Source organism: Tachyglossus aculeatus, assembly GCF_015852505.1.
Source record: "Tachyglossus aculeatus isolate mTacAcu1 chromosome 12 unlocalized genomic scaffold, mTacAcu1.pri SUPER_6_unloc_1, whole genome shotgun sequence".
In the NCBI taxonomy this organism is placed as follows: Eukaryota; Metazoa; Chordata; class Mammalia; order Monotremata; family Tachyglossidae; genus Tachyglossus; species Tachyglossus aculeatus.
In genome coordinates, this window is record NW_024044828.1 from 10,850,088 (window position 1) to 10,862,256 (window position 12,169).

The 12,169-nt window shown below is 44.0% G+C and overlaps 1 protein-coding gene across 4 annotated transcripts in view; it reads left to right on the top strand.

Annotated features, from left to right (window-relative positions):
* The window catches only part of FRMD4A (FERM domain containing 4A), a 461,647-nt gene that overhangs the window by 293,337 nt on the left and 156,141 nt on the right, over positions 1 to 12,169 (top strand). For all 4 annotated transcript variants that reach the window (XM_038740915.1, XM_038740917.1, XM_038740916.1 and 1 more), the window contains one exon: positions 3,715 to 3,780. In XM_038740915.1, coding sequence (XP_038596843.1) covers positions 3,715 to 3,780 — 66 coding nt within the window. The remainder of the gene's footprint in view (positions 1 to 3,714; positions 3,781 to 12,169) is intronic.

A 12,169-nucleotide genomic window follows, 5' to 3' on the forward strand; every position in this document is an offset into this window, starting at 1 on the left:
ACACAATCCCTATCCCATGTGGGGCTCACAGTCTCGATCCCCATTTTACAGATGAGGTCATTGAGGCCCAGACAAATAAAGCAGCTTGCCCAAGGTCACACAGCAGACAAGTAGCGGAACCAGGATTAGAACCCATGACCTTCTGACTTCCAGCCCCATGCTCTATCTACCATGCCATGCTGCTTGGAGAAGCAGCATGGCTTAGCGGGAAGAGTCCAGGCTTGGGAGTCAGAGGTCATGGGTTCTAATCCCAACTCCGCCGCTTGTCAGCTGTGTGACTTTGGGCAAATCACTTCACTTCTCTGGGACTCAGTTCCCTCATCTGTAAAATGGGGATGGAGACTGTGAGACCCACGTGGGACAACCTGATTACCTTGTATCTACCCTAGCACTTAGAACAGTGCTTGGCACATAGTAAGCACTTAACAAATACCATCATTTTATTATTATTATTATTCTCAAGAGAGCAGAAAAGTACAGTATAACAGAATTAGTGGCAATGTTCCCTGCCCATAATGAGCAGTCTAGTTACTCCAAGGGAAAAACAGACATTAATATAAATAAATAATTCTTGAGAGCACTTGATCATCTGGAGCAATCAATCAGTGGTATTTATTGAGTGCTTAATATGTGCAGGGCACTGTACTAAGCACTTGGGAGAAAACAGTTTAATAGCAATCTCACCTTCCCTGCCCTACAATCTAGTGAGCTCTTGGGAGTGACCTGTTTAAACTGCTGGGCATTATGTAAGTAACCTATTTAAACCATTGGACACTGTGGGAGGGACCTTTTTAAACCACGAGGCATTAGTGTAAGAGCAGGAGTGCAAAATGGGATTTTTCTTTGTGAACTGAAACATGAGCCTGGAATTCGGTAATTACTCACACAATTGCCTCTGCCACATAATTCCTCCCCCTACCTCCGAGCCTATTTCCGAGGAGGAAATAAGAGATTGTTTTTTGTAAGCATTAATAGCAGCTGGTGAAATGTGGTGTTGGAGGAGACTTTTACGAATACCTTGGACTGCCTGAAAAACAAACAAATGGGTTTTGGAGCAAATTAAGCCATTGTGGCCTTTGGAAGGCCAAATGACTCGACTTAGATTTGCATATTTCGGACACAACATCAGGAGGACTAACTCTCTGCAGAAGACACTAATGCTAGGAGAAGTCATCATTTTCTTCTTGGAAAATGTAGAAGAGGCAGACCAGAAGCTAAATGGAGAGAAACTGTAGCAACTATAGCAGAAGAACCATTAGCAAGGTGACATATTATGGCAGAAGACAGGACACTGGAGAAAATATATCCATAGAGTCGCTATGAATCGGAAAAGACTCAACTGTATATGATAATAATAAATAGCAGCTCAGGCCAGGGCAGGGGGAAGAGTAGGGTCAAAATGCTGCAGATAAAGGCTCATATCTTGGGTGGTGTCTGTGTGTTGCCATGCCTGTGTGTGGTGCTGAGGGAGGAAGAGTAGAAGGCAAAGGAGATGCCTATTTTTCAAGAATTTGGGAGAGGATAATAGAAGTAATGCCCCTAAGCTTTCTTCTTACACATCTTTTGTCTTTTTTTTTCCCTCCTGCTTTCCTCATTGATCGACTTAATTCCCCACGTAATAGCCCCTCCCTTGTTTTGGGGTTGCCAAAGAGTGGGGCAGTTACGTGCATGAATATGGTGATGACCTAAGGGTAGGATGCCGATATTGTCCCAGTTCATCAAAGATATATTGTTTAAATATTGGGCATATTTGAGGGAAAGGACAACCTCCCTCCTTATCATGACTATAACTGTAAGCTTGTTGTGGGGAGGGAGTGTGCCTCTGTTGCCTTGTGCTCTTCCAAGCTTGTAGAACAGTGCTCTGCAAGAATAGTGCTCTGCACACAGTAAGTGCTTGATAAATACCATTGATTGATTATTCCTCCGTATGGTGCCCTAAGTCTTTCGGTCACCCCTTTGCTTTGCTTTCACAAAAGTGATGAGAGTGAGTGACTTAGCTAAGTTCATCCCTCCATGCTGTTTAATCACATACAAATTATCTGATGGCATTCTTAAATACTAGATTAATGGTCACATGCATGTGCACACATACAAATAGTGTTCCTCGCCTCTTCCTTTTCCTCACCTGTGGCTTTTCCTGTCATCCACCAGACTGAATCCTGAGTTCCAATGTCATGCCACACCTAGAATTTTAGGATGGCCCCCCAGCCCTCTGGTTAATAAGTTTTTCCAGGGTTAAATTGACACATATCAGGAAGTTGATTCCATTTTGAGGCACAAGATAGCATCATTGTTATTGTCACCCATTATGATGGCATTGGTAATATAATGGTATTGAAGCCTGCAGTTTTATGCAGGGAAATTTATTTAGTCGTATTCACCGTGCATTTACTGGAACAACCACTGTACTGGTCTCCCTGACTCCAGCCTCTCCACAGTGAGAACTTTATCAAGTAGAACTAGCTTTAGGAGCTGATGATACTGCAAGTTGAATTGGGATTGTTAACCCTAGCTAAGTATCCAGATAATTCAGGTCCTAAAATGCACTTTGGGCTCAAATACTCATACATTACAGGAAACCCCCCCGCACACATACACACATTCATATGAAACTTTCAAACAGGAATTTGTCGACTGAAGAGACTGATACCTGGACAGGTTTTGCGGAATTTTAAACTCCCTAGAGTGGCCTTCAATAAGGCGCAGTTATGACTGACCAAGTCCCTCCTGCTACTCTGTGCTAAGTCACCGGAATAGCGTGGATCAGTGAAAGGAGCATGGGCCTGGAAGTAAGAGGACCTGGGTTTTGATCCTGGTTCTGCCACTTGCCTGCTGAGTGTCCTTGGGCAAGTCACTTCACTGTGCCTCACTTTCCTCAGTTGTAAAATGGGGATTCTATACCAGTTCTCCCCTTACTCAGATTGTGAGCCCCTGTGGGACAGGGACGGTGTCCAATTTGATGTCTTGTAGCTACCCTAGTGGTTAGTACAGTGCTTGGCACATAACACTTAACAAATACCATTATTATTGTTATTATTATTATTAGTTTTCCTGAGCTGACAAAGAAACCTTTCAGGTTGACCCCTTCTACCCAGAGTCATCCTGGGCTTGATCAGATTCCCCCACCTGACAGGCACACACACACACACACATATTGAGAGAAGTCATCCCAGGCTTGAAGGGCCTTTTCTCAGAGGGAGTCATGTTGAATTTGACCAGCTGGTGGGGATGAAAAGTATTTCTGGGGCAACCAGCCCTCCTCTTCACCCTGCCCCACCCCCCTGGGCTCACAAGAGAGTGAAGCAGGCATCACTGTCCCTTAGAAAAACCAGCTTGGTGCTAGACTGGAAGCCCAGCTGGTGGTGGGTGATTGTAAGCTCCTTGAGGGTAAGGATCGCATACCAACTCTATTGTAGTGTGCTTTCCCAAGTGCTTCATACGGTGCTCTGTAAATGAGATGCGCTCAGTAAATACCATCAATTGATCAATGGTCCTCTAATTGCCTGCCAGGCAGCTTATGTACATATCTTTAAATTATATATTATAAATTTCTGATTTATTCATATTAAAGTCTGTCTCCTCTTCTAGACAGTATGCTCATTATGGGTAATAAAGGTGTCTGCTAATTCTTCTAAATATGGCAAGTGATGCAATAAACATGGTTGATTGATTGATTAAGATCTGGGTACTGACCCTACCTCTTCTTTCTCCTAGATGACGGAGGGCCGCCGATGTCAGGTCCATCTCCTTGATGACAGGAAGCTGGAACTCCTCGTACAGGTAAGACTTGTCCCTTCAGTATTTTTCTATTGCCCAACCCCTAGGGACAGCAAAGGATCCTCTGCCTCCCCTCTCCCCTACCCCCCAACCTCTTCCAGAAAAGGATTCTCGCTTTAGTTTTCTCTAGGACTCAGAAGAGCCTGTTGACCTTCACTTATTGTTATTATTAAGCGCCGTAGCATCATGTCTGATTCATAGGGACTCCATGGATATACTTTCTCCAGAACGTCCTGTCCTCTGCCATAATCCGCAACCTTGCGAATGGTTCTTCCGTTATCGTTGTTGTGGTCTCTGTCCATCTAGCTGCTGCTCTGCCTCTTCCATGGTTTCCCTGGACATTTCCTAGCATTAGGGTCTTCTCCAGAGAATTATTTCACTAGCTGGGGCCAAACTTGGTGTTTTTCCTGGTATCTTAGGGAGATCAATGAGCTTGGGGAGAGCCGCAATTCGTGAGGTGCAGTATGCAGGCTGCTCAAACTAGGATGGAATTAATGTCCTAGAATTGACTTGCCCGGGGAACCCAGGAAGTCAGCGTCAGGTGAGATAAGAAGGACTCTAAAGCGCTTAGTACGGTGCTTTGCACACAGTAAGCGCTCAATACGATTGAGTGAATGACTCCAGTCCCCCAGATCCATCACCATTCCAGGAGTTCCATAAATGATACCTTTTCTGGATCAGACCAGTGGTCCAATCAGCCCTGGATTCTGTCTCTAACCATGGCAACGGGATGCTTGAAGAAACCATGTGAGAGTTGCCCTGGACCACTTCCAACCCCTGCCGTCACATTTTGCTCCAAGCCATCAGTTGAGAACCATACTTTGCTGTTCCCAATTTAGATCCATGTGGTGGAGTGCTTGGCTTCCTGTGCTCCAACACATTTCACCGCAGAAGTAGTTGCAGCCTTTCAGCAGGTCGAAACAGACACAAGCTTTGCTGAAATGAAGCTGAGTTGCAGCTAAATGTAGATCTCCACTCTTTCAATTAACTTTCTGATCTGATTGTTGACGTGCTTGACCTTAGCCAAGAAGGGAGTTGTTTGGCGGGGGTTCGCGTTGTATTTGGGGGATTTCATATTTTGGTTTTTCATTTTTCTTTTCAAAAACTAGCACAATGCTCTCACCCATGTAGACATTCGAGTCAGTATAAGGTTGGAGAATTGCCTTTTTTCTTTTTTTCATCTTTTGTAGCTTCCAGAGAACTAAGAATCAGAATTGGACTGGTAGGAGGCAGTACAGACAATTGAGGTGTGGTGGGGGAGAGGGGATAATTTATATGCCTTTCTCATTGAAATGCAAATAACCCTAGAGTAAAGCAACAGGAAATGAAAGATCATCTGACAGCTGAATTACTATGCGGTGACCAGCTTGAATTGGTGGGCAGGTTGAGTGTTTACCTCATTCCAAAAAGACAGGAAAAGATGAATGGGAACTTTTGAAAGCTGATTTGAAGCAATAATTGCATTTCAGCAGTGCTTCACACGTGCCTTTGGGAAAGTTTTCCGCAGTAGTTTTGAAGCCTGGGCAGCCAAGCCAATGTGTCTGAATTAAATAGCAGAATGTCAGCTTTTTATCTAGGCATTTTAAGATAAAAATCTGCTCCTGAACTTCATTCCCAAAGAGCCTATCAACAAAGGACCCTTGTTAACACAAAACAATACAAAAGATCCTCCTTTGTCCCCTCTTTAAACCAACCACTTAGCTTCACAGGTCTCTTCTAGGGAAGCAGAATAACCTAGTTGAAAGACCCTCGGCCTGGGAGCCAGTCGATCTGGTTTCTAATTCAGGCTCTGCCACTTGCCTGCTGTATGACCTTAGGCAAGGCCCTTAATGCCTCTGTGCCTCAGTTTCCTCATCTGTAAAATGGGGATTCAATACCCATCCTCCCTCCTACTTGGACTATGAGTCACTCATGGGACAGGGACTGTGTCCGACCTTATTATCTTGTGTCTACTCCAGCGCTTAGTGCAGTGCTTGGCACATAGTATGTGCTTAACAAATACTACAATTATCATATTTCTCACCTGGGGACTCACCAGGGGAAAGGCATGGGCAGGACTTCTCTGTCAGAGAAGTCTGGTATCCAGGCTTTTAAAAGCCTTTGATGGAGCCCCATCTGTCTCACCTTGGAGACAGTCAGTGAGCCTGGTTTAGGAGAAGCCCAGATCTGTTAGACGTCTCAGACTGACTTGCATGCATCAGCAAACATTTTGACCTCTTTGATTTTGAGCTCCCCTACACCACCCTCCAAGGGACAGGGACTGTTTCCAATTCTCACATGTGTATTCTCTCCCAGCGCTTAGTACCATGCTCCGCACACTGTAAACACTTAAAAAATACTATTATTACTACTTGGGCCTCTCAGAGGTTGTGCTCAAAACCTTTGTGGAATGAAGAAATTTACTGCTGGCCATATAACTTTGACATCATTTGTTGTCAACTACAGAACTCTGATCAGAAGGATATTTCAGGTACCTGAAAAGGTATGAAATAGGGCTTGGTAATGTTCAAGGTGATGGCTCTGGGACAGAGAAGGGGACCAACACATGAAGAACTGACTCGAGAGTTTGGCAGACAGTGCTTTGCTTAGATGGGAGATTAGGGAGAGAATTTGCTCAAAGATTAAGGTGGGCAACATGCCTGCAGAACAGGCAATGTAGGCCGCTAGACAGATCCTACTACTGCTTTACACTAAAGGAAGGGTTGGCAATCTTTGGAGAAGAGGATCCAATCGAAATGGCAACTTTGAGCAGTTCCTATGCAGAGCCAATTTAAACACACATTAATGTAGCTTACTTCATTATGAGAATCTAATGGTTTTAAATACCTCACCCCGCTCCCCTGCCACCAGCCAACCATGGCTCAAGAGCCACATTTGGTTTCAAGGAGAGCCCGATATGGCTTCTGAGACATAGGTTGCAGACTCTTTGCCTTAGAGAGCAGGGAGGAGAGATGGCTGTTAGCTGGCTAATTCAGGCCAAGAGGACAACCCAATTATGTCTTTTGGGCCAGCAGATTGTAAGGTGTCTAGCTTGTATCCCTAAAAATGTTTTCTTCAATCAATCAATCAGTTGTATTTATAGAGTGCTTACTGGTGCAGAGCTCTGTACTAAGTGCTTGGGAGAGTACAGTGTAACAAAGTCGGAAGACACATTCCCTGCCCACAACGAGTATACAGTCTTTCAGGAACTGAATTATCCATGTTGGTTGTTTCCGTGGCCAAAGTTTACTGGGTACTTGCCCTCCCTCCTCTTTATTGGGTGTGCTTAGGAAAATATAATGAACTGTGTTGGTAGACACATTGCCTGCCCCTGAGGAGCTTACAGTCTAGACAGGAAGACAGTCAAGAGCCCTTGACCACAGTCCTAGTAGGTGTCTTGCCATCACCAAAGGCTAGAACTCAGAGTGCAGGCCATGGACTGTGCAGTGTCCCCAAAGTGGGAAATAAAGGAATCGAAACTGAAGTCTAACCACAAAAGAAACAACGATTCAGTGAAATTTCCAGGCCTGGGCTGAACACGAGTTACTTCGGGTGGGGAAAAAAGAATACCTAAAATGCTCACCATCACCTAATATAGATTTAGAGAGAGAAGCAGCGGACAGAAGCCTGCAGTCTGGTGGGATTGTAAGCAGGAGGGACAGAGCCAGAACCGGAACTCCAAGTCTGGGAGGACTAGCCTGTCTCCCCATCAACTCATAGCTTGACTTTGGGCCTGTATGACAACTCCCTCAGCTTCTTTCTCCCAGCCTCCAACCTGCTCCTGAGAGCTTGAAAATTAATAGGGTAAGATGATCAAACTAGCTTCTTTAATTCTCAGTGAATTATTTGTTGGCTGTTTTCCGGCATGCAATCAGAGGCTGGCAGAGAAAGTCACAAGGGAACAAAGGAATAAAATCACTTCCTTGCAAGGGAAATAAGAGGGAAAAGGATAGGGAGAACCCCAATATCTGACAATCAGAAAGTTAGTCTTTCTCCCAAAGTCGGCATAGTCCCTAGAGAATTTGAATAGATTGGCCAGTGAGTTATTGGGAAATTAAATATTATTATTATTATTTTATTTGGTAAGCATTTATTGTGTGTCTAGCACTGTATTAAACATTGAGGTAGATACAAAATAACAAGGTTGGGCAAAGCCCCTGTCCCACATGGGGCTCCCATTCTAAGTAGGAGGGAGAACGGTTAATAATTCTCCATTTTATAGTTGAGGAAACTGAAGTACGGTGAAGTTAAGTGACTTCTCCAAGGTCACCCGGCAAAAAGAGTGGCAGATTCAAGATTAGAACCCAGGTCCTCTGACTAATAGGCCTGGACTCTTCTCTAGGCCACTCTGTTTTAGACAAGTATCTTTCTAGATAGAACCTGTTGTGTGCATACATACAGCATCGGTTTAGGTGTGTGTGCTATGACACAATTTCTCATTGACATACTGTTCTTCAAGAGAATAGCCTCCATGTTACCCAAAAGATGACTGTGATCAATTATATTTTTCCTAGTTGCTGAACAGGAAATTGATTTGGCTACTGGAATTTTTGATTCCTGCCCATCTGTGCCTGGCAGAAGATGAACTACAGCCTAGAAGGGGAAGCTCAGTCATGTGAAAGAGGCAAGGGAAGGATGATTGAAAGGAAAATGAAGCAAAATAGAACAACTCAAAGGGCAGAGCGAATCGGTTGGAATGTAACTAGAAATGTGGTGGAATGGCTTGAGGGAGAATAGACGAGGGAGGAGGAAAGCAGACTGCAGTATCATCCTAGTCTTTCCATCAAGTAGGACGGAAGGTTGAGTCCCAGCCCGTGAGGGAAGGCACTGAAAGCAAAGATGAAATGAGAAGAGAATTTACAGACTTGATGGAAAATCAATCTGTGGTGTTTTTTGAGAGATTGCTTGCTGTGTGCAGAGCATTGAACTGAGTGCTTGGAAGGCTATAGTACGTCAGAATTGGTAGACGTGGAGTTTCCAATCTAGAGACACAGAGAATGTATCTACTAACTCTGTTATCCTGTAACTCTTCCAAGTGCTTAGTACAGAGTTTTGCACCCAGTAAGAGCTCAATAAATTACCACTGATTGATTAAAGTAAATTGCAGGTAGGGGAAGTAGCACAGTATAAGGTTACGAACACAAAGTGCTGTGGTGCTGAGGGTGGGGTCCATGTCAAAATGCATGGAGGATACACAACCCTGTGCATAGGCACTGAAGAAGAAAGGGTGAACAGGTGGGAAATGAGAGAGAAGAGGGAAATTATTTTCATTCAGTTGTATTTATTGAGCACTTACTGTGTGCAGAGCACTGTACTAAGCACTTGGGAGAGTACAACAAAAAACATATTCAAAAGAGTGTAAGATCTTACACTGGAGTGTAAGATCATCAGCAATACATAGCAGGTGAGTGTCAGAACACCATTCCCACCCCCCGAGCCACAGGAAGTATGGAGTGCCAGAGCCAGTGCCAGCGTGCAGGCAGGTAGCCCTTTTGCCCAGGTTCCTTCTTCCCTGAGGAGCAGTAGCAGGGAAGGGAGTGCCAGTTTTACCTAGGTGAACACCATAGGTCAGTCAGTCAGTCAATCATATTTATTGAGTGCTAACTGTATGCAGAGTACTGTACTAAATGCCTGGAAGAGTACAATATAATACTATAACAGACACATTTCCTGCCCACAACGAGCTTACAGTCATTGTACCTGACACTGGTCCTTCACCAGCCTTCTAGAGAGGCAGTGTTGCCTAATGGAAAGAGCACCAACCTGGAAGAAGAGGACCTGGTTTTTTCAGGTTATTTTGATGGGCCTGAGTTTCTTCTTTCCTAGCAACTAGTACTTCCAAGCTCTCACATGCTTGTAGACTGTAAACCCCTGGATGGCAGGGATCATGTCTACCAATTTGATTGTAGTGTACCCTCCCAATGTTTAGAACAGTGTTGTGTGCACAGTAAGCACTTGTGTATGCACACACACACACAAACACACACCCTACCCCCTGCCGGAACCCAGATTATCTCTTCCTCGCATTCCCGGCTGTTTCCCATTAAGGGCTGCATGACTTGTACGATGCTTTAATGCCCTGACCAGATCAATCAATCAATCGTATTTATTGAGCACTTACTGTGTGCAGAGCACTGTACTAAGCACTTGGAAAGTACAAGTTGGCAACACATAGAGACAGTCCCTACCCAACAGTGGGCAGTGAAACACACGAATGGGCACAATTTTAGACCTTCAAATGAGTTTCATGGAGCTTGGGCACAGCTAAGGGCAGACATGTGGCTAACTGGCCTGATCGTGTGCTGGGGATCTTTGAAGATCCTCTGGACAATTCAGCTGCTCAGGAAGTGCCTGGCTGCCAGTTTAGAGTGGGACAAAGCAGCGTGATTGTACCGGAGATGAGGTTTTCAAAATTAAATTTGAGTCCTGATAATTATGGTATGGTATTCGGTAAGCATTTACTATGTGTCAAGCAGTGTACTAAGCAAGACATATTGTGGCCTAATTCAGAGGACCTGAATTTTAGTCCTGGCTGTGCCACATGACTTCTGTGTGACTTCACTTAACTTCGCCATGCTTCAGTTATCTCATCTATAAAATGAGGATTAAATCTTTGTCCTACCTACTTAGACTATAAGCCCCATGTGGGACAGGGACTGTGTCCAACCTGATTAACTTGTATCTACCCTAGTGCTTAAAACTTGCCACATAGTAAGTGCTTAACAAGTACAACAGTTAATTAATTTGGGTAACCACAAGTTAATCAGGTCGGCCACAGTCCCGGTTCCACATGAGGATCAGTGTCTAAGTAGGAGAGAAAATGGGTATTGAATCCCCATTTTTACAGGTGAGGAAACTGAGTCACAGAGAAGTTAAATGACTTGCCCAAGGTCACACAGCAAACAAGTGGCAGACCTGGGATTGGAACTCAGGTCCCCGACCCCCCAGGCCTGGGGGGCTTTTTCCACTAGCCCATGCTGCCTTTCTAGGCAGCACCTTAACTGTAAAACCTTATTCCAACGGGGCTTCTGGAGGGATAATTTTAAAGTTATAAGCTCCTTGTGAGCAGGAAACGTCATTTTCCTTCTGTTGGATTTTTCCAAGCACTGCTTTTGTATTCACTAGGCATTAAATAATGATAGTAATATTTACTGTATTACTATTTTATATATATATGCATGTATATATATAATATGTGTGTGTGTGTACCTGGCACTGCTTGGTAAGCATTGGGACAGATACAAGATAATCAGATTGGATATGGAAACTGTCCCACAAGGGCTCACAGCCTAAAAGGGAGGGAAAACAAGCATCTTATCTCCATTTATGAATGCAGAAACTGAGGCACAGAGAGGTTTTTGTGTATATACATTTTTACATATATTGTATATATGCGTGTGCGTGCACATACACACGTCAGACTACAAAATTATGACCTGTCCCCCAGTTTTTTCCAACAATAGTGACTATGAGTCTTAAAATATACAGAATTATTATTGTGAGCTGTATTTTCAGTTTTTATTCAAATTCTTATTTGTCCACAGCATGATTTCTTTTTAGGCCCTACCAAGTTCTTTGGGAGCCTATTGCCACTACCATAATTGTTAGGGTTAATTCTCAGAACATTGTAGTGAGGAGTAACTGGGTCATTTCACCCCCATTTTTCAGAACATTCCAGTGAGAAGTAACTGGGTCATTTCACCCCCATTTGTCAGAACATTCCAGTGAGGAGTAACTGGGTCATTTCACCCCCATTTTTCAAATGGGAAAACGAAGGCAGGGAAATGGCCTTGCTCAGTCTTTCACAGCAAATTAGCTGGGGCCTTAATTTTTCAATTATGCTCAGGCCTCGTATAACTCCATATCCATGTTTCAAATCCCTAGAAGTTGCCCAAAAGTCATACGTTTCCTGGAGGGCCAGCGGGGGAATCCCAGAGAATTCTCAAATTTCTTTCCTTAGATCTAGGATGAGATATGTGGATTGATTCATTGGCTTCATCAGGATAGAGTACACCCAGCTCTGACAGAGAGTGCATTCTGACTAGAGCGCTGCTAGGCTGTGTTTCGCTGAAAATGAGAACCTATTCTGCTCCGAGGTTTCATGGTGTCAGAAGAAATGGCTTGTGTGTATTTTTAGAAGAACTGAGTGTATATTCCGAAAACTACTCTCATGCTCACTATTCCCTTGGAAAAACAGCTGGTAAAGTGAGAGACTGACACAGAGCCCACCCGCCGATTACTACTCCGGTGGAGTGACATTAACAATTTAATACAGATTGAATTCAGGAAACCTAGGGAAATGTCTTCAATATATTGGCTCCGAATTTCATTAAGCATTGCAACTTCATGTCCTTTGGGCTAAATATTGACTGAGGTTATTATCGCGTATGGAGTCGATCTATTTTGATGCACC